General features: G+C 34.0%; 1 protein-coding gene across 1 annotated transcript in view; it reads left to right on the top strand.

The window, feature by feature from the left end:
* The window catches only part of ARAP2 (ArfGAP with RhoGAP domain, ankyrin repeat and PH domain 2), a 123703-nt gene that overhangs the window by 56838 nt on the left and 43544 nt on the right, over positions 1–23321 (top strand). Inside the window, exons 10-19 of the mRNA XM_027888571.1 lie at positions 2665–2780; positions 3921–4120; positions 4842–4927; positions 5615–5797; positions 7600–7774; positions 9205–9339; positions 11805–11949; positions 14283–14385; positions 15012–15210; positions 17206–17269. Of these exons, the coding sequence (XP_027744372.1) occupies positions 2665–2780; positions 3921–4120; positions 4842–4927; positions 5615–5797; positions 7600–7774; positions 9205–9339; positions 11805–11949; positions 14283–14385; positions 15012–15210; positions 17206–17269 (1406 nt within the window). The remainder of the gene's footprint in view (positions 1–2664; positions 2781–3920; positions 4121–4841; positions 4928–5614; positions 5798–7599; positions 7775–9204; positions 9340–11804; positions 11950–14282; positions 14386–15011; positions 15211–17205; positions 17270–23321) is intronic.

Raw genomic sequence — 23321 nt, 5'->3', positions numbered from 1 at the left:
GGAATAGCTGGGTGAATTAAGTTTAGTTTCTTTCCTCTTATGTAGTGAAATTCTCAGTTGTCAGGCAAAAAATCCCCAACATACATGCACAAAAGGAACTCCTTTTTTTCACAATTAGTATTTGGGAAATCTATGAAGTAGGATGCTGCAGAGACCTCATAGCATGTTTTGTTTTTGTTTTTTTTTTACTTCCTTGAGGGTGTGTCTGTCAGTGGCTAGTACGTATGTCTGGCTTTACTGCCACTGTTTATTCAGGGACTTTCCAAGCTGGACATCCTTGGATTGCTGGAAGCTTATTTGAAAAAGATGAAAATGTACCTTTTCTTATTTGCATTGTTTTTATGACAGTTGCCAGTAGCGAGTGCCCAAAGGGAAGCTACTGTACTAGGGAAACTTTTGATCTGCCTCAAATTGGTAGCTGTTATTTTGGTCATCTCTGTTAATCATTTACCCTCAGTGGACTGTAATCTGGACCTAAGAGTGTGTTAAACTGGCTTCTGTCAGTCATTCAGCTGTTGTTTAATAAACAAAGAATGCATTGCACTGTTCAGGTACAAGTATAATCTTGTTACCTGTCCTTTAAAAGTCAGGATTTCTTAACGCCAATTATTTGAAATAAGTGAAGCCAGTGAATGAAACATGCATCCAGTTTACATCTCAGAAGCATAAATCATTTAATCCTAGATAGTTAAAGGGTTTGGATTGTTTGGGCTTGGTTTCTTTTTTTTAATTTTGCTGATAAAAATAAAAATTTGTATTTTTCTATCCTCAGTCTTTTTTTATTATTTCATGCTTCTGTATTTCTCACTTGTGATATCTATCTCTAAGAATGCTTCACTGCTACAGAGGATGCTGTCAAGTTCATACTCAAAAGGAGATTATTCTGCCCACTCCTTTCCCATAGAACTGATCTTTGAGGATGAATTAGGGACCGTGTAGGCTTCATAGAACTCAGCTTTCTTCTAAGGCAGGTGTGTCAGTATGAAAACCCATGATAGGGAAATGGAGAGAGGGCTGAAGATGAAGAGGAAGAATAAAAATGTCTAGGTTACAGGTTATGAGGGTAGAAGAAAATTTAAAATGTTTAAAAAATACATTATGTGAGGAGTGGCTAAGCCAGGTTACTTATTTAAAAGTTACTACTTTTTATAAAGGATTGTGCTGAAATCCACATCTGGGTTCCCCACTGTTACAGTCAAAGGTAATGAAATGTAAAAAAATCAGAAAATTCTTAATAAGGAATCTGTCAAGGAAACATTAGCTGATTTATCCTCCAGTATGTTTCATTAGTTTAAATGTTTAATTTTAAAAATCTCATCCTCAAATGGCACTACTGTGCTTTTTTGGGTATTATTCTCTTTAATACCTCACGTGATATAATTGATACTTCCATCTTACGTCGGTGTTAGCATTAACAATCATGTTTAAAATGGTATTTTTATTTGCTCATACCTGAAATAGGGGAATAAAATTAAAAGAGTTTTGTGAAGTATTTTTTCTATGTGAGCTTTAATGCTCAAAAATTTGAAAAGTCTTAGAAACTTGTCAGTGATGCAGGTTTAAATATGTATTAACTAGAAAAACAATCCTCTCTGCACAGGCAGAAAACTCAAGCTTTTACCCTTCAGTGTTTTAATTTTTATCAGTCTGTACGCAGCTACTTGTTATGTGAGAGGTAACTTAGTGATCAATTTGCAGGTGGTAAGATATGTGAATTTGGCTTTTTGCTTGGGTGATGAAGTTTGATTTTTTTTTTTTTTTTTTCTCGGATGTTGTTACTGTTTCCAAGACGTATGTTAATATTTCCAGAAATTTACCTTGTGGAAGTGATTACCATTAGATGAACATCTAAATCAGTTTAAGAAGGAAATACTGATGGTGTTCCAAATAGATCAGAAACAACGTATGTAACACATTTTTCAAGATGCATGCATATGAGAGGTCTTCACAAGAGCTCACTGAACGTTTTGTTTCTCAACTGTGTTAATGCAAAATTTATTTTTATTTTAAGTACGTTCTTCCATGCATGGGGGGAAAAAAACCCAAACAAACCACAACAATTTCTCTTGGTTTAAGGCAAAAATACTTTTTAATAATTGAATCACAGCTCACCCTTTGTCTCTTTTAGCTGCTGTATAGGACTTCTTTTCAAAGACATTCTTAGTTCAGTTAATAGATAAGCATGAGCAACCAAAGGTTTAAGAAAGAATTTTATACATAATATGTCTTATTTTGTTAAAACCATCTAAAAGCAAGAAAAACTGCTGTAAATGTGAAAGATTTAGATATATAAACATTATTTAGACACTGAAGCATGATTTAAGCTTTTTAAGATTTTTTTTAAGCTTTTTAAAAGTTTTACTTCTGTAATTTTACATCCACTTTGTTATGCAATCCGTTGTTTAAACTTTTTGTATTTTTTCCTCTTATTACTAGTTAGAGTGTGCATTTTATCTCCTACCAGCAATCAAGTAAGGTCATTCTAGCACTTTGGACAAAATTTAGGGAAGGTTTATTTATGCATTAAAGATTTAGAAGTAGCTTGTATGTTGTGGTGAAAATGTCTGTTACTGACTGGTTTTTTAGACCATGCCAAAAAAATTGTTCTGTACATGTTTGATTCTTGAATGATAACCCCCTGAATTTTTAATATCTTTTCCCTAGGATTTTAAGACTGGATTTGGTATCACTTTGATCCCTATGAATGTGGCAAATGTAAAACAAGTGGATCGGGCTGCAAAGCAGTCTTTTGAAGTGATTACTCCTTATAAAAGCTTTAGGTGAGAAATTTAATATGTACATTACAAAATATGCAATTAACTAATGCACTAAAGAAATACTTGCTTCATACTGCAATACCTTAGCTAGTTTGCATGAAGAGGTAATGTTTTTATTAAGAATGCTCAGCAATTTTTTAAAAAAGGGAAGGATTTTCTGTCCTTTGTTTACCTATGTGCTTCAACTGACTAGGCATATTATGCCCACGGATTCATATTTTTACGTAGCCTTCTTTGTTCATTCTGTGCAAGGTCAAAAGAAAAAGAAAAAAAAAGAAGAGAAACTCCTCTGCTTTACCAGCTTGAATCCATCCTAAAGAATAATAAACTGCAGTAATGAAATAATGCAGCATACATTTAGTATTAAGCATTTTATTTGAAAAGAATCTTTCACGTGCCATCCCTTGTAGAAATTCTGGTTGAAAGCAGTTGAAAGTTATACTTAAGCTGATGCTGTGACTTGTAATGATTTTAAGAAAATGAAAGTATATGCTAATAAAAGCCTTTTGTTTCGTGTTTTAGTGTTTCTTAAATGAAATCTCAGTAATGAAGGAGAAAAAGAAATCACTTTGTTCTCCTGGGCTTTCTAAATGTTATCAAATAGTTTCATTCTCAGTCGAATAGGATGTAAATTAATTTTGATCAGCATTTTGAACCTGTGGCTATTTGGCAGATAGCTAGTTTTTTGACTTTCCCTGAGACATCACCATATTGATGTTTCTTTATTATTTAATTTTTAAAAAATATAAATTTAAGTGAAAAGCAAGTCCATTTTTACTTCTCGGTAAGTCTCCATGGTGTCATAGGTCCATGTATGCTTCTGCTAAAATTCAGTCTTTAAGTTTGGTATGTGGTAGCATAAAAAGATTGAAATTAACTCAGGAATTTTGTCAGAATGGTATAAAAGCTATATATAGCTTATACTAGTTGTATTTTTGGTTGAAAACAGCATATGAAAACAAAGAGAGTTTCACTGACTAAAATACAAAATAATACATTCCATCTTAGTTTTTATATCAGTGTAGAGAAATATTTTTTTACTGTGATTTCAGATGTAAATGTAATAAATAAGAAAGACTACAGACTATTTTTAATTTGTCTTTAAAATAAAGATCACTAACACAGAAAAGTCAATTGTTTCAGCTTTACAGCAGAGTCGGAAAGAGAGAAACAAGACTGGATTGAAGCACTCCAGCAATCGATAGCAGAAACTCTATCTGATTATGAAGTAGCTGAGAAGATTTGGTTCAATGAATCCAACAGGAGCTGTGCTGACTGTAAAGCTCCCAGTCCTGACTGGGCATCCATCAATCTCTGTGTTGTCATATGTAAGAAGTGCGCAGGTAGAGTAATAAATGTCATATTTGCATATCTGTGTATGCCCTTGAATTGGCTTTTTTCATTTTTGAAGGGTCATCTTTGGGGAAGTTTTGAGAAACAAAAACTGAACATAACCTTTTTTTTTAATACCAAGGTCATTCTTATGCTAAAGCACTTCCATGAATAAATGACAGGTCTGTGGTGATTGAGTTCTCTCAGATGAATAACCCTTCACAATTAGATTGAATTAAGACACACTAGCACTTCGTGGGAAGTGGCTGGCTTTTGCATGGCTAGATTCCAAAGAATAACAATTTTCAGTGTATAAATTTTGGGCATTAATTTTGTTACATCTGGGCATATTTTACTGCCAATAGGGATAGCTTTTTCAGACTATACTAAAAGTCTAGTTCTATCATGTTATAGTTAAATATGTGCTTAAGCAGTAGATTCAGGGAAATAGTTTATTACTCTAGGCTTTCTTTCAATTCAAACTCTCCCAGAAGTATTCTACATCAGACAACCTTCTTTGTTTATACATTACTATCAAATGAAATTAACTTTTTTTTTTTTTTTTAAGAGATGTATTTTTGGTGTTTTCATTTTATCTTCAAATGTCAAACCCAACATTTTTTTAAAAATAACAGAATAAATCTGTATTTTTAAATTTTTTTTTGTTATCTCAGCAGACGAGAAACCCAATTTAAATGCCTTAGTTAAGTAAAACTACTCTTGGATTTTCAGGACAACACAGGTCTTTAGGACCAAGAGATTCAAAGGTTCGGAGTCTGAAAATGGATGCCAGTATTTGGAGCAATGAACTTATTGAGGTATGTTGTGATATTCTAATTCTTTGTTAGAATTCTAACATTTCGAAACCTACTGTATGTAAAGGAGTAATTTACTGCTTTACTCAGAAGAAAACCAAACATGTAACTGCTAAATAACATGGTGCTCGTATAGGAAAGTCTATGTTTCTGAGCATAATGTACCTTTATGTATATAACAAACATTCATTTGTTTTGATTACAATTTCTCTTAGTATTTCTCCAAGTACCTATTTTTTGGGGGGAAAAAAGAAAATGCTTTTGGACAGCAGTTGTGGTGGGGGGAGTATTGAAAAGGGGAAAAGAAAGGAAGCTTCTCATTAACAGTTTGTCTGCTTGGGGTATTAAAAAGCAGTGGTGGTAAGAAGTGGTACTGATTAAGAGGGTTGAGCCATCAGTGTTTTCTTTAAAAACACATGCTACTCTTCTCTGAACTTTAGCTGATATTTTCTAATATGTACTGAAGTGTTATTGATTAGCCTTGTAAATCTTAGCTGATGCTGATGATAAGTTATGACTGTAGACTTTATTTGTAGATGACTGCAGGCAGTGACTAAGGCTTCTGTCTCCTACAGGGAATTTTCTTTAATAACTTTCTTTTTCAACTTTTAGTAGCTGGAAACTATTTGGAGGCTAGCTTCATATCCTTCGTACTATTTTGCTCTTTTTTTTTTCTTGCTTCTCGTCCAGCTCTTTATTGTCATTGGAAATAAGAGGGCAAACAGTTTCTGGGCAGGAAATCTTCCTCCAGATGAAGAGCTGCAAATTGATGCCCCTGCAGAAAGAAGGATAGCATTCATTACACAAAAATACAAAGAGGGAAAATTCAGGAAAGCACCTTTTCTCTACAAAACCAAGGAACAGTTGAATAAGGTAATATGAGCCATGGCTAAGCCCATAGTGCACTTTTTTTTTGTATTGTATCTGTGTGCAGTTTTGGAACCTTTTCAGGCATTATTTCAGGATTACTTAGTTTCCTATTTTTCCCGTTAGCTTGTTTATGGAAGGTTATGGTACTCATAGGGTGTCTCTAATATATATCTTCCTGAGCCATCAAGTGCACCATCTAGGGATGCAACTTAACATTTTGCTTCTTTAGATTCCTTATTAAGTGTTTTTTATTTCTTGTATGTCTGACATCTAATATTCAGATACATTAGATGATTCATTGTTATCAGTGGTAAAAGTAGCTCATATACTCTTACACATTAGCTTGTAGCTTGTTGAAAATGAAAAGGCTAAAATTATTAAAAATGTGTGTTCTCAGTTTTTCCTTTTGCACAAATAACTAAAGTTTTTTACAGTTATGAAACAGAAAATTATAATTATCAATGTCTATGTAAATTCAGATGTACATTCAAGTGAATAATAACGGTTAGTTTGAGTCATGAATGCATTCTGTTACAATGTTAATGCATTCAGTTACATGAGTCAGATTGTCTGAAAGAGTATGAAGAGATTGTGGGGAGGCAGTAATATTTAAAAATTGTGGCTTGAACTACAGAGGTCTCATTTGTTCTGTGTTAGTGTGTTGAAAAACTGTTATTTTTTGTACATTTTAAAAGTTGTATGTTATTAACAGAAGTAGTTAAAATAAGGGCATATAAGAGTAGTTATTAATGAAACACCCTTAGCCAAAGTGTGTAACCACCTTACTGTATACCTTGAATTTATGTTTTCTGCATTTCGTTGGAGTTGGGAAACATTCTGCGGCATCATGGGAAACTCTTTGTCTCTGAAAAGCAAGACATGTGGATTATTTTCTATTTATTGGTAACAGCTGTGCAAGAGATTTTATTTAATACTGTAACTGCAGGCCACAGAAGGTATCTCTGTGTTTTAAAGCCTGATTTTTCTTAAATCTTTGGGGTTTGTATTTTGCAAGGAAGGGTGTCTGTCAAATAATAACTTAAATACTGGGAAAGATTGTCAAATTCTCTACAGAGACATGAAATTACCATGTAATAACTTCTGCTTCAGTCATTTAAGGAAAACTGATTTGTTAACTAAATAATTTATATAAATATTAAATCATACAAATTGTAATGGAATAAGTTGCTATAATTTGTGTAGCCATTTATGGTTTTGAGGTTTTGAACCAGCATTCTGGAAAAAATAAAAAAAAAAATTGGCATGTTTGTCTGTCTTTGTGTATACAAAAATAAAAGGTTGTGGGGAGATCTTTACATTTCCAGGAAGATGAACAAGTATTAAGATACTAAGGAATAGTTGCCTTATTGACTGTGACCATGGTTTTTAAAAGCTACCTAGGAATTCAAATCTAATTCTTAATAATAGAGTTTAAGGATCTAATATTGTCCCTTTGGTTGAAGTTTTGAGGTCTGAAATAGTAAGATCTTTTTCTTTAGTAGTTTGGTGTGAATAAACAGCAGGCATCCCCTCCAGTTGTATTAAGTCATGTTATCCTTCCCAAGTGAAACTTGTGACAGCGACATCCTGTAGAGTTTGGGTTGATGATGTTTTTGTATTTTCTTCTTGTTGCTGCTTTTTTCTAGATTCAGACCATACTTCATGATTTCTCATATATTTCAGTGTTTACAGTCTTTAAAAGTGCAGGGGAACCATATTGGAGGTGAAAGGATTTGTATCTTGCATGTACATGTTGCCAGTAACTTTCTAATTTAAACAGACTTCTTCTTTTCCTTCTCCATGAGGCCCTGTGTGCTGCTGTAGTCAAGCAAGACGTGCTAGAAACTCTGATGTTACTCTTTAGTGGGGCTGATGCTATGTGTGCCACTGGAGACCCTGTTTACAGTACTCCATACTTATTAGCCAAGAAAGCTGGACAAAGACTGCAGATGGAATTCCTGTACCATAATAAGTTCTCAGGTAGGATGCATCTCTTTCTTTTGATCTTCTAATTTTATATTGAGCAGAAGTGAAAGAAATAATTTAGCAGAAAAATTGGCATCGCTCAGATGTCCCGTTTAGGATTCAAAAAACCCCAAAATGATAACTCATAGATCTCAAAATCTTATTTTATAGCCAGAAGAAAAAGATCATCTTCTCTGCTGATATTATCAGTCTTTTACCAGAAAAAAATGGATATATACAGTTAACAAATACCTAAAGTGTTCATCTGGAACTTGGTTTTTTTTCTTAAAGATTATTTAAATTACTGCATACAGACTTACCTGTTTATAAGAAAAAATTTCCTCCCAAAATAAAGCTCATCTCTTGAACCTGTAATATGATCTATCCCCGAAAAATTTTTTATTCTACATCACAGCTTCTGTTGCAGCTTGGAGCACATGATAAACTTTGACCATGAAAGTCAACAGTGCTGGTTGCAGTGTGCGACTGTTACGAGGCTCTTGAAAACAGAAAGCTGTTGTTAACAATAAATAAATAAATAAATAAATAAATAAATAGTTGAGGATGGATGTGACTGAACTTACCTTTTAAGAAGGCTGGACAGTATCTGAAGCAGCTGGAGGCTGAAAGTTCACATGCAGATTTACAATGAAAAAAAATAAAGCTGTATGGACATAGTCCTGGACCACTTTCCATTGGCTAGTGTCACTCGGCAAAGTAACGCTTTATAGGCTAAACAACAGAAGTCTGAGTGGGAAACACAGGAATGAGTGAGGTCTCTATAGAGCAAACACAGAGCCTAAAGTTCTGCCTGAGCTTTTCTCAGGCTACTGCCATGCACTGACTCATAGGATATTGAGCTCAGTCAAGGTTCAAACATGTAACTAAGCAGTGTTTTTTTGCTAGCTATGGTCTCAAGTAGTCCTAAGGCTCTGGGGAGAGAAGTTTGCTTGTCTTGGCTCTGTCGTTCCTACTTTTGGCTTTCCAGCCAAAGCAGCACCACCATATGCCGTTTTTTTTTCTTATTTTTAGAGAAAGGGAGGTCAGTGTAGGTTGATGATGATTCTCAGAACCTTTATCTGTCTGCTGCCAGCCTTGCTGGTAAACCCTATATACACTCTCAAGAGAAGCAATTCCCTTCTATTGAAGTGTGTTATGTAAGGTATGAAAATGAAAGCTTACTACCTCAGAAAACCCTATTTTATATCACCTTGGCAAGCAGTGGTAAACAATGACAATGTTGTAAAAAATGTGGACCAGTATTATTTTATGAATATGTAAGAATCTTATTCTAATTATAAAAATAAATCCAGTAGGTTTTATCAGTGCTGTAGTAAAGATACTGCAGAGCAACAATGGATACAGTTAGAAAGACCTGTTTAGAAATGGTTATAACTGATATAGTTGAAGATCTGTATTTTATTTACTCCTTTGTCTTTTAATAGATTTCCCAAACTATGATACTTGTTTTGAAAGTGGCTTCTCTGAAGATTCTTCACATTCTACCTTTCTTTGTGAATTCTTATACAAAGTTTCTTCTAATGCTGCTAAGCTTCTTACGGAGAAAAAATTAAAAGAAGGTATTTCACTTTTAATTTATGTATTTGAATAACACATGAATATGTATGATTATATGAATTTTATTCTTTTTAACTTCTTGCATTACTTTTTGAAAGATGTCTTTGATATGACATAACCTCTTTTGATTTAGTAGATCTCTTTCAGATAAAATACTGATTGTCTTGATCTCTTTATTCAGTAGTTGACAGAGGAAGAAGACTGAACTTCTGAAAAACTGTTCAGTCAACACAGTAATTGATAAATAAAAACAAACTAGAAGCACTTCTCACTTTAATTATATTTAGATAACTGCCAGAAATTACTTTTCATCTAAAATGATTCTATTACTGAAATCATTTGGAAGTACCACTGACTTTTTAGTAGGAATTTGAATGGCAAACACCTAGGATATTTCTCAAGCTCACGGTTTTACAAAGTATTCCAAGTGGAAAGGAGCATGTCCAACGACTCTTATGACAAACTGAGCTTTGTGGGATGAAAACGTGTGTATATCACAATAGATATACCTGGTCTTCTGTGTATATCACTCTTCTGTGTTTTCTTTTCTTTTCTGAGAGAGAAGTCTTATGAAATATTTTTTTTTTCCCATTTTCTACCCATTTGTGTTCCTGTATTTTTCTTCCGTCTAAACAAATTAATTATGTGGATTTTTAAACCCTGTGCAGATTTATCATTGAATTTATTGCTCCTAAAATCCTTACATGGCATCCTGCACTGATATAGACATATTTTTGTATGATTATGTCCTCATTCTCATGGTGTATGCCTTTAGGATCCTTAGTGGAGATTAAAATATCTTAAAGCATAGTACTTGTGTTTAAATGTGCTTTCGAAGGATCTGTTATGTTAATGTGGCTCTGAATTCTTGAAAGCATTGGATGATCAACAGAACTTACGCCTGATCACAGACATTTCCCAGCAACTTTGCAGTTGTTAACAGAGATGCCTGTTGTGACAGAGGACTGCTGCTGGACAGGGCTCTGTGGAGGATTGCTCTGAAACTGCACTGAACTTATTTGGGAACTAATTGAGTCCTCACCAGGCCAGAGGGAGCACCATTCTCTCACTGGGGATTACAGTACTTTTCTAAATTTGGGGCTTTTGATTCTTTTTATTCTTTTTTTAAATGCTCTTCGTGGATAGGCCTCCAAGCCAGAATCCTGTGAAGCTCTCTAACCATTAGAATTAAGTTCTTCTCCAGTTTTAGGAGTCTCTGAGGCACTTGTGAGCCTTGCCTTTAGCACTAAGGGCTGAAAATTTAAGCGCTGTGTTTGTTGTTACAAAACAGTGTTATCCCTTTGTGGGCCCCGATGGTAAAAGGACACTCAAGAAATCATTCAGTGCTGTGAATTGAACCCAGGCTTTATACCGACCAGGTGTAACACCTGGAAATACAGCCTAGTTTTTCATTATGTTTGTCTCAGTGCAGGAGAGAGTAAACCAATTCAGTGTTCATTATAGCAGCATCAGTCGTTTCAGCAGGGATATGTAACTTTTGAGGAAAGTTGTTAATTAACAGCTGTTGATATCAGGAGGAAATGAGCTCAAATATTGATGCTATTCAGACGTAGTGGATCAAAAAGGAAAGGTTAGTGGTTTAGTGGCTCGAGTTTGATTTTTGCTTCTGTTTCTAGTGTAAAAGGTTTTATGGAGCCCTTTTAAAACCTTGATATTCCAAAATTATCCTGAGAGTTGTAACATTTTAATGAATTTTGAACCACTGAGCTAGAATAAGTATTGGGTGGTGGGAGAGGGAAAGCTGGGGGACAAAAAACCCTGAACAATCAAAACCTTAAAGTTTGGTGCTCAACTCCAAACCATTTTCAAACCTTTTCTCTTGTGTTTATTTTAGTACTTAAAATGTGTAAATATTTAGAGAGAATCTAGAAAGTACTAGATAGCAAATAGCAGGATACAAATAACTACTAATAAAATAGTACTAAGATATTTATAAAATATGTATAAATCATATAGCAAACAACAGAAAAAGGAATGGGATGAAATATCAGATAACATAGTATTTGCTAACTGCAGCTGGTTTTTTATTTGATATTTGTGGGATTTTTTTTTGTCCCATCTGTTTTACCAAATTCCCACAAATACTTTGTCAGCCATATAGGAATTTTAAGACTGTAGAAAATAAACAGTATTTTCTCTTACAACCTGCTTCTCCACAGTAGTGGTAGCAGATGCACCTCAGATTATGTCCTAAGAACTAGATATAAGTTAGAATGAGTTCCTGAGTATTTCCAGTAGCAGGTAGTCATTAATATGCTATGTTGTGTGCTGTATTCATATTTTAGGTCATTAAGAGTGAATAAACATTTGCTCAAAATTAAATATGCCAAATAATAGATTGAAGTTGCTCTGAAGACTTTTCCCTCTGCCTTGTATTTATTGATTTTTTTAAAAAAAAACTTACTTTAAAAAAACCCTGACTTTTCTATGAATTCTTTAATTACAGATTGCAACAAAAGATGGTGCACTTTGGAAAGTGGCTTTCTGAGCTACTATGAAAATGATAAAACTACCACTCCTAATGGTATGATTGACATCAGTGAAGTTATCTGTCTTGTAGTACACAAGACAGACTTCTTTTCAAATAGAGGGTAAGATCCCAAAGTCCTATTTCAATAAACAAACTCAGGTATTTAAAAAATCTTATACTGAGTTTTCAGAGCTATTCATTTTTTCTTGACTTTTTAAGATGCAATTTAGAAAAAAAGATGAATCGTTTGATTTGACTTAAGGAATAAGCACTATGTGTTATTTGGGGATTTTTAATGTTTTTTTATAGTGGTAGAATTAAAATGTTAGGGTAGTTTAAAAGGGCAGGTGAAATTTGATACATCTGTTTCTTATTAAATCTGTCATGCATATTGTCAGTGCTTAAACAGTTACCTGATGATAAATCAAACAATTAATACTCATTTTTCTTTCATTGACCTTTGCCTCAAGCCAAAGCTCTTGCTTTGTTTCTTCCATATAATAATGCAGCAGATTACAGTTCTCCACAATACTTTTGGATTTGGCCACAGAAATATTGGTCTTTGAAACCTGTTCTCTGTTCTACAGCTGAGGACAACAGTGCAGCTGATGAATATTGTGTTAATTTAAAAATAACATCTTTTTTTTTTTTTCTGATTTGCTTTTCTTTTATAACTCTTTCATATCCCATTTGTAAAGTAAAAACATAAAAAGTAAAGTAAAAACATTTGTAAAGTAAAAACATCATGTGGAGATTGACCTAAATCTGAGTTGCTTCCAGTGATACTTCGTTTCTTTAGGGCAACGTTTTTGTTTAAATTGTAATTTGGATTTGTCTAACAAACTCCATAACACTTCCTTTACAATTTTTTAATGTCTGTATTTGTATGTAAAATAAATATATCTTTCTGCAGTATAATACTATAATGCTTTTAGTTAAAAAACAAAATTGTCTGCAAAGAAAGCATAGTCTATTCAGTAAGCTTCTGGAAAGTATAATGAGAATAAACGACTTTCACTACTGCAGAGGGGAGAAATCCTGAAACATGGTGATGCCTCAATCTTCTACAAAATGTAGTAGAGGTAGCCTTCATTATTCTGTAGTAACTTCATAGTATCCAGAAAAAAAAAAAAAAACTATCACTTTTTACTTCTGTTCTCAAATCTAACCCATTACCATCTCCAAGTGACTCCATTTTAGGATAATGCCTACATTAAAAACATCTTGGCTGAATACTTCACTCTTCACAACTTCCCATTTTGCTTTACCCGTGACTGAGTAGTTTTATGAGAAATTTCCTTGCATTTGATATTTCATGTAGTTGAAAAACTGGTCCTCAAAAATGCCTGTTCTATTAGCCTATGTTAAGTGTTTATATAATTTTCAAAGTGGTTATTGAAAGTGACAGAAATTACTCATGTTCAGTTCTCCACACTTAGACAAATCTCAGTCTCCAATATTGAAAGGAAGAAGTATACTCTATCTATTTGGAATCTAGAGAGAGGGCACAGACAAAATCATATTATAAATTGGTGAACCATAGTTTGTAAGTTAAAGACTGACTGTAAGTTCAACATGATATTTACTTTCCAAATTCCTCACCAATTTGAATTGGTTTGCTTTTTCTTCTTTTACTGTCCTTATTTGTGAATTAAAAATAGAAAAACAGAGTCCTTCCGTTTAAATAACGGTATATTTTTAAAAAGAAAAACCCGCAGAATCTACCTTAAAAAAGCTTTTAAGAATTTCTTGAACTACAGCAACTTCCAAGTGTAGTCATACTCATCTTGGTGATGGCAGGTGATACAAGCAGTGGGAGTGACCACACATTTTGCCCTAGCAGATTTGGGTTGTATGAGAGGAAAAGCCTCCTCATTAAAGGGGTGGTGGAGGACAGGAACTGGTTGCTGAGAGAATTAGTGCTTTCTATCCATGATGGTTTTCAAGGCTTCTCATTGCTGTTCTAATTTATAGCTAAGTGATAATCCCTTTTTAAGCAGATTAAAGCAAATGATACCTGAAAGTCCCTTTGAACTTATATTTCAACTTGTTTAAAACTTCCCATTCAGTGGGTTGGTCTGCTTATTTTAAAGAAAATATATTTATTTCATCACAAAAATATACCTGCTCAGATCGCATGAATTTGCAAAAGTGAAAAATTCCCTGTGAATTTTCAGTGGCTGTATGTAAACATTTTTATTAATTCTGCAATTACTGAATAAACTTATACCATAGCCTCTAAACATGTATTATTGACCCAAAAAGTACTTTGATCATGCTGTATTATAAAGTACTCTATTATTAGCTGAACTTTACTTGTAAGATTGGAGGGGAAATGCAGAGGAGTTCCATTCCGTATGTATGAAACAGTAGAAAAATACAAAAATAAAACTCTTGTGTGTCTAGTGTTATGAAGGCAAAATACAGCTTCCTTTTTTCTCTTGCTTGCTTTAGGGACATCTTTACCTTTGAAATCTACTTAATGTCAGAACGTGTATTTCAGTTTGGAGCTGAAACTGCATATTCACAAAGAAAATGGACTTGGGCAATAGCTAAGGTAATACTGATAATTATCTTTTCCAGTTAGACCAGGAGCCTTTGCACAAAGAATGAAGTGCCATTGTTAGCTTAAAATCCTCTCAGAAGCTATTCTTGATGACTACTGATTTATCCTGTGTGTAAATGTTTCTTGTGCAGCAGGAAGAAAGAATTTCTGTGATTTAATGTTTGAAACAAGATAATAAAATGCCAAAGGAATTGAAGCAACATTTTAATGCCGACCTTAAGAATACATTAAAGGGGCTCTAGTATAGAGACATATTCTGTATGAATTTATTTCAGCGAAGATGTTTATGGTTGCAATTTTGTTCTTTTATTTGCTGAAACAGAATTCATAAAGTGATATCATATTTTATACTGTAACAAATGTTGATAGTCACATTAATTAAATTAGTTGTAGTTTAAAAAGCAAAAATATTTGAAATGAAGGCAAAAAATATTAAGCTTGATTCTGTATTTTAGGTTTAATGTAGATACAGGTTTATGAATTATATATCTGGAAGTTTTATTTATTTTACTGTGACCTTCATCTTTGAATCCTATAGATTTGCAATGTCTTGATTTTGCTTTTTAGGGGCAGAGGGTTTTTTTATTTCATCTGACTCACCCCATTTTCTTTGGTAGCATTTTGTTCCCCCTGTGGCTGAATCCTTGTTAGAGAGAGACTTTGATCTGATTGGCCAGCTGTACTACAAAGATCGCCATAACCTGGATCAGTGGAGAAAAGGCTGGTTTGCCATAGAGAAGTCGAGCCTTTATTTTTGTCTTGAGCTGGCGAATCCTGAAGAAGATTCCATATATCTAAGAAGGTTGCAAGAACTAAGTAAGAATTTTATTTCAGGTCTAGCATTCAGGAAATGTTCTGCAGGATTAATTCACTGTTAAGGGTATTCTATTACATTTCAAAATAATAAACTTTTGGAAGCTCAGTAACTATTCCTTCACGTGAGCCAGATGTTCTTCCCACTCTTATCTAAATATGGAGTTGATAAAGTTCTGTCTTGGGTTTTTTTCCTACTTTGTGGCACACACTGGAGAAATTTTTCACAGCTTTATAATGAATGAAGGCAATTTTTGTTCCAGTTGCAGCAGTATCTTTCTTACAAGAGTACAGAATTGAATAATAATATATAAACTTTTGGGATTATTGTCTCATATTTTTGACAGGACAGAAATACTCCCTGCAGAATGTGTTCTTGAGATGACTGACAGGTCTAGTTTTAGCATACTCAGATCTACTGGAAAAGGATAATTCTCTCAGAAAACTTTCACAGACTAATAGACTTTTATTTTTTCCATGAATATCTTTTGGTCAATGTCATGATGTGGAAAGATGAGAATATTTGTACAAATGGTCTTCTAAGACCAGTTTTATATTTTTGTTTGTAATTATGCTCTAAATCCTCTTGAAGCTTATCTGCCCTACTTGTTTTCGTATTGAGCAAGACAATAGGTTATGTAGGAAAGTATAATTTGAGGTTTTATATGAAAGTAACATAGAGAAGATAATTCAGCTCTTTATTTATGATCCTCTTTATAAGTGCTGTCAGATTGTGGACTGTTTTGCAGGAGCTTGCCGAAATGCCATTGGGCTTTCTACTGTTTATTTACTACCACCTTATATTTGCTGTCAATAACACTGTGAAGGTGGTTTTTAATCAGGAATGTTTTTATGCCTCTAGCTGGCTTTTTAACTTGTGAGTACTTTTTGATCTTGATTCAGAATTAAAAGATTAGTAGAAAAACCGTGATACTTATTTTGATGAGGCAACTGTAATTGCTTTTACTGTAGTCATGTTAGCATCCAAAATCTGTTCATATCCAATGTATAGAAATAAAATAAATTTGTTTCAGTTAAGAATTATTTTTGCTTGCATTTTCTAGTATTAGCTGTATTTCTTGGAAATACTATATATCTCTACTCCAATCTTTTTTTTTTTTTTTATTTCTGCTTTCCCCAAAATAAATCTGCTCCACTATTAATACTGATTTGTTTAACTGAAACTTGACAAATAATGAAAAATTTATGGAAGTATAATCACTTAGCTTCTTGATATTTGACTCAGTAAATGTAAGTGATGCCAGGAGTATGTGTGATACAGAACCAGCATATAATGCAACGCGTTTATTGAGCTTCATTGATATTCAGAACTTTACTATCCCTGGGAATTAGTTGAAATAAGATGTGGATTATATATAAGACATAAACTCTGAGAAATTCACTTTTCAGAATTTTGAGTTAGTAAGCAGATTACATTTAATTTACCATTTTTAGTATAGAGCACAGTATAGTTTTATAAGCATTGTTAAGGAAACTATCCAGATGTATTTTAAATATTATGTATAGTGTGAGTATTTTACAGGGTGCTTTTTTTAGCAGGAGTAGCATAAGGCAACATAAAAATGGGTGGCAGTGATCTTCACAGTAAAATATAGAACTTTTGTTATGTTATTGTAAATATGTGCGGCGATTAGGCTGCAAGTAAATTAATATATTTTAATTCAGCTTACTTCTGAATCATTGTTTTCTAAAACTTCTATTTACAAGTTTAGTATAATAAAGAACACTGTAGCATGTTTTCACATTAAAAAGTACATGTTTAAACTTTCTTGATAGTTTTGTATTAATTTTTCTTCTAAATGTGGAGTTTTGTTTCCATCATCAGCAGTCTTCTTTATTTGTAAATTTTAAGAATTCCATGCTCCTTCTGCCACTGAAGATCATTTTGAAAATGCACATCTGTATGAATGTGCATGTATGTGTTTGTCTGTATGTGTCTGTGTAGGTCATATGAATGTGTATGTGTTTTGTTTTCAGCAACCAGTAGTGTGATGCAAAATGGAGAGAAAATAGATGTCCTACTGCTTGTTGAAAAAGGAAGGTAAGGTTTCTATCTGAATAAAGCTTTGATCTGTTTTTATATTGATATTTTAGAATTCCTGTGTAAGTCTTGGAGTTTTTTTCACTTGAGGTTGTTAGGAAGAGAGTAAATTTGCAGACTTTTTAAATGAGGGAAAATCTTTGTGTATTAATTACATTTTATGTCTATGTCAGGAAATTCTAACAAGCACTGCTTAATTAAAAGCAGTTTTCCCACTGAGAAAATTATTCCCCGATTAGTCTGCCAATAATGGTTTCTTCAAAAGGACCTAACTTCTTTTACTGTGCAAAAAAAGAGTACCTCTTTGGAGCATTAACTACCTACTTCTCAATTTTTTTTAATCACTCTTATGTCTTAGAATTCTATGCCTTAATCTATGTAGGTCAGGTTTGTGAGGATATGAATGAGTCCCTGGGTTAATCTTATTGTAGTGTCTGATCTCAGTTGACACCATACTAGTTAGGGAAAAACATACTTACGAAACAAACATCCATATCTGCTTCCAAGTAGGTAATATTCTGTGGAGATGGTCATGTCATACTTATAGTGATATGGGAAGTTGAAACTTGAAATGAGGTACGTTATTTCTGCCTCATATATAGGTAAAAATTCAAAGTTGAAATTAAAAATTATGGAAAATAATTCTTGGTTTGTAATAGATTGGGGCTTGCTTTATTTTGATAATGGATTATTGGATGTCTGTGTAAGAACTAGTACAGTGTTTACACAGTCTCATGAACAGCCAGTAATAGGTTAATAAATGAACATTATTTTTCTCTTTGGCACACAAAAAATCCCCACAGATAGCTTTGATATCTGATCAGGGTTGGGGTAAGTTTTTGGAGATGCATTGTAACTTTTGAGTTCTGGATTTTAACTCTTCCCAGGATGCTGTATAAGTTTCAGAATTCAGTAAGGCTATGAAGACTAGAAAGAAACACTTTTGCTTGGGTTTTTTTTTTTTGCTTGTTTGTTTGATGTTTTGTTTGTTTTGGTTTTTCTTTGGTTGGGTTTTCTGTTTTATTTTGGGGGTTGGTTTTTTTTTTCCAAAGAAGAATACACCAACCAGTGAATTAGAGGTATACTATTCAAGGTATAGTTCAATAGATGTATATAAACCTTGCATCTAATTTCATGGGTATTCATGCTAAGCAAAACTCTTACCTCCAAGTCAGCATTTATTATTTATTTCATTATAATATTTCTGTCAAGTAAGGGTAGGTTTTTCCCTGAACTGCTTTAATGATTTAATGGAAATTTGGAACTATTTGAAAATAATTTCACCAGGGGCACTGGCTGATTAATGGTGGACATAAATATGATTAATTTTTCTTCACTGAAGTCTGCTATGAATAATTTAAATGCATAGTGTTCACATTATCTTAACCATTAAAAGCCATATGGGTATGTAAGCTTTGGCGTAGTGATTCTTGCTTAGGATATTACTCTAAAAGTATCCAGGTGTTCAATGCAGTTGAATGAGATTGCATCTTAAAGTGATAAGCAATTTAATGTGTGTGTGTGTAAAATGATTAAGTATAAAATCACCTTTGTCTTTAGACTCAATTACTGTAACTGGAAGTAAAGCCAGCAATCCTCCTTGTGCCCCTGAAACTAGATAAAGTAATTCATACCTCTGAGACATCATCAGCATCAACTAAACGAAACATTACAGTTTCTAGTTTTCCTGTTTTGTCTGTCATTTTATATCAGTGCTTCTCTAATATTAACATTGGCACAGATTGATCACTTGGAAGAGACTGTATATGGCTGTCCCAGTTTAATGAGACACAAGTGTTTTGCTGAGGATGAGTTATGAGGAAGACCCAAACTCCTCCCTCTAAGCAATTGTAAATCTGAAATTAAAAGGCTCTAATTAAGAAAGTGTGGAAAAAGGAAAAAATAACAGCCCTTTATTAAAAGATATATGTGTATTGGCAGAACAACGAAAGAACACAAATAAAACAACCAAACAACAATCCTATACCCAAAAATAATCCCCTTCATAACAAACAAACCAAAAAAGGTAAACAGTTCAGTTTGTGCCCTTTGGCACAATTCTAACCCAAGTCAGCAGGGAGTGCTGTTGGATCACTGGTGGTCACCACATGGGGCACCCCTGGGTGTGCTGGAGAAGCCGAAAATGGAGGTCTTCCCTCCCCCTCACCGGGAAAGGGGAAAAAGGAGGGGAAAAAAAAAAGTTCCTCTCAGTGGGAACTCACTCTGTCTGAGGCTGGAACGTGTGGCATGGCTTCTCTTCTGCTTTTATGTGCACAAGAACCACTGCCAAAAAAGACACAGGAATGGAGGAGGGGAAGAAGGTGACCTCCTTCCTGAATAGTTCCTTTCTGATGAAAATTCAAGCAGGTTCCAGGCTGGGTAGAAAACAGGGCGCAGGTGAGCTGGGGTCAGGAGAGGAAAAGGGAAAAAAACCAGAACCTGCCAGGCAGCCAGGCTGAAAACAAAGCCACCTCAGAGCGCCTGCCACCCAGACCTTTTCCCAGCTCAGGCAACAACAAAGTCCGTGCCATTTCCCAGGAGAAGAAAAAAAAAAGTAAAGAAAACTCCTCACCCCTCCTTACAGACTCTTGAGGGCCATCGACTTGGAATGTGACTGCTGGAAACTTCTTTTGCGTTAGTCCATTGCCCAAGGCACAACCAACCTGCCTCTTCAACATCCATTTTGCACAATGGGCAGGGGGAAGGGAAAATTCCCAGAACAAGCAGAACCATGACAATAGCTGATGGCTTCCATGTTAATTTGTTAGTCACTTATATGCAGAATAAATTATAAAATAATATTGTGAGAATTATATGAAACAAGTGTGTTTTTCCCAGAATTAAGAAAAGTTTAGGGAAAGAAACAAAACAACCACCCTAAACAACAGAAAAACAAAACAAAACAAAAACCATCTTCCTTTGCATAAAGACATAAATGTGGTATCTTATATCTTGTTAAATTTCATTGGAATAAATTATGAAAATTCCTTGAGAATTTTCTTACTGACTTTCCGTTACTTACAAATGCTTATGCCTCTTTTTCAAATCTCAGTCATTGGGTTAATATTTAGGGAATGTCATACATTTACATGTATCATATATCATTTTCGTTCACTCTTTTTTGTTAAATACTGTAGGCAAGAGAATGGTTTAAGTTGTTAAAAGTGGACTTCATACTTAAGAGTGATTTCATATGCAAGTAAACATTTTCAGAACTGTGAAAACTTCAAATCTTCTGAAATAATTATAATCTAATAAACCTATGAAGTCTTGATTATTAAAAAAATACATAATAAATTTGGGGTACATATATTTAACATTAATCTGATCCATATTTACTCAGAAGAATATACAATCGATTTTGACCTGTAATGTACATAATGCTTTCCAGCTTGTATAAAATACAAGAATTCAGAGAGAATACTACCAAAAGGCATGTGAGATTTTTCTGAAGTGTCTTAGATGCAAATATAATCCACTCCTACCCCTTTCCCCCTCCCCCCCGCCGCCCCCTTCCTTTACTCTGTTTTCTACTTGTCACCCTGCTGTCCATTTACTTTCTATCTGACATGTTCAGCTAACAGCTCAGAAATAAGAGATGGTAATCATACTATACATTGCCAAGTAGCAACATATCATGAGAGGCTGAACCACACTAAAGTATTTCCAAAACCACAAGACTTCTTCACTTTTTAAGATAGTTGTCTTTTCTGAAGATCAATGTACTTTCTAAATTTTCATGATAGTTCTAAAACACTTCTAACTCTACATTATTTTTTTTCAGATCAGTTACTGTTCGTGCTTAGGTATCTTAGCTAAATTACAGAGGAACACACTCTCTTTAATGGCACTTATTGTTATTTTATTGCACTCTGGTCTCTACTGGAGCATATTGTCCGGGCTGTTAGAAATGTGTCAAACTCAGCTGGAAATCTTGCCTTCTTACAACACTGTTTTATACCATGATCAAGTGATCATTCGCCTCTTCTTGTGTTCCACTTTCATAGTTGAAAACTGCTTGACTTTTTGCTAGAAGTGGCAAACCATTTTCCAGATTTGTATGTTTGATGCTTCCCTTGGTCACTTAGAGTTGTCCTCTCATTTGCTCTGTATTCAGTTTGGATTTTTTTTCCTTGATCTCTCCTCCATATTTTTAAAAGACTCGAAGTGATTAGTGATACTTGTTGCCATCCAAACAGAAGTTGCACAGTAGTTAGGTGAAACAGCTGTGTACTTTGACAGAGGACAACAGAAAAATTTGAACACTGAAGAGAGGAAAACTGTTGAAAACAGCTGTACACATTAGTTTTTAAATATATTTTATATAGAGAGAATATTGTGAAATCTAATGCTACTCTTAAAGGAAACACAGTTGTGCAGACAATTCAGTTTCAGTTACTTCCTATTTTTTTTCTGTAATAATTTAAGTTCTCTCTTAGGTGTCAGTGAATGTTTTCAGACCATACTGTAATCCAGATGGTGCTTTTTTTCCCTCCATTATGCTTCTCTTGTAGTTAGCTCTTTCTTATTATAGGTAATAAACCTTCCCTACATACTGGCACAATTTCTTCATGGTGATGGTTCGTTAATTACAATACTTTCTTAACCCTTTGATGATATTAGTAATTTTTCTCATAAAATGCAGCTATGGGCACAAAATTCTAGAATCCAGGAATAATCTAAACATAAGGCTCAGATGGAAAGGCTTGTGCTTCCAGTATGATGTGCTGGATATAAGCTCAATATTCTTCAAAGAAATATTACTGACCTTCTTTACATGTAACAGTAGCTATTAGTGGACTTTCCATGCTTTAGCTTCAATTTTATTTTCCAATATAATTTCATAGTGATCTATATCTTCTTAGTACTTCTGTTTTCAGATAAGTAAATTATTAGAATCACTTGAAAATTGCCAGAGGGCGCTACGCTGTGCTGCTGTTGGTTTCTCACTCTTCCTCCCCAAAAACCTTACCCAAATGACTTAGTACCACTGCTTTGCAGTGTTGTGCAACAAAGCATACAGACATAGCTAAAGCTAGCGGACTTTGCAAGATGGGTTAAAGATAAGCCTTGCACTGCTATGCATGAAGTGTAGTCATGTACGTTGTTTATCTGAGTGCTGGTGCAGAAGGTAGTCAGCAATAAAGTTGAACAGGTAACTGTAGCTTTCTTAATGCTGAGACAAGGTGATTGTGAGCTGCTGCAGTAATTTGTGCCAATTCAAATCTCTCAGTTCACTAAAGCAGAAATCTACCTTGGCAGGCCTTCTTGTTTGATCGAGTACTTAAATTATTAATTTCTTGGGTATGGGTTGTATGTGCTTCACAAATATAGCAAAAACTCTTGTCATTATTCACCATGTAACCACTATCACTAAATATTTGTTATTTTTTGAACTGGAAAAGTAGCATATATGTAAACATACTATAGAAGGCACTAAATTTATATTGAAGGAATGCATTTCAGTTCAGAGTCTGTGCGAAATAGTTGGTAGTCTGCATGATAGGTCTTTGTAAACCTTGCAGTACAAATTCTTTCAAACATGTTATTTCTATAAGCCTATTAAATTCCTCAGTTTTGTGCCTCATGGGACATCACTACATTTCAGCCAGTGTTAATGCTTAGTCTTAAACCCTGGATTTAATATAACTTTATATTTTGATAATGACAATTAGTTCAGTGAGAAATGCTTTTATTTATTGTTACTGCTGTCTGAAAACTGTGTGAAAGAGATGATGAATTGACATGAAAAAGAAGCCAGAATCTGCAGTGGTGTCTCCATTGCTTCATGAAGTTCTGTAGGAGACTTCTACTGTGCTTTGAGGAAAGTTCTGCTCGTCTGCTGGTAATTATTTCCTCTTTCCTTTTCATTCCTTCAAGATTCATGGAGCTCAACAAATCATTTCCAGTTAGGAAAACAATAAAAATAGTGTTGTTAAGTTTGTCTGAAAGAAATCAAGTTAGAAGGAATGATTTAAACTTTTTATTTGTAAATTGTTGTATGTTTTTATGATTTTAATTTATCCTAGGTGTGTTCTTTCTCGACCAAAAA

This window comes from Empidonax traillii, unplaced genomic scaffold (genome assembly GCF_003031625.1).
Source record: "Empidonax traillii isolate 1590-97213 ecotype Southwest subspecies unplaced genomic scaffold, ASM303162v1 scaffold240:size1935192, whole genome shotgun sequence".
NCBI lineage: Eukaryota > Metazoa > Chordata > Aves > Passeriformes > Tyrannidae > Empidonax > Empidonax traillii.
Note: the sequence above shows the minus strand (reverse complement) of the source record. Positions and strands in the feature narration are given on the sequence as shown.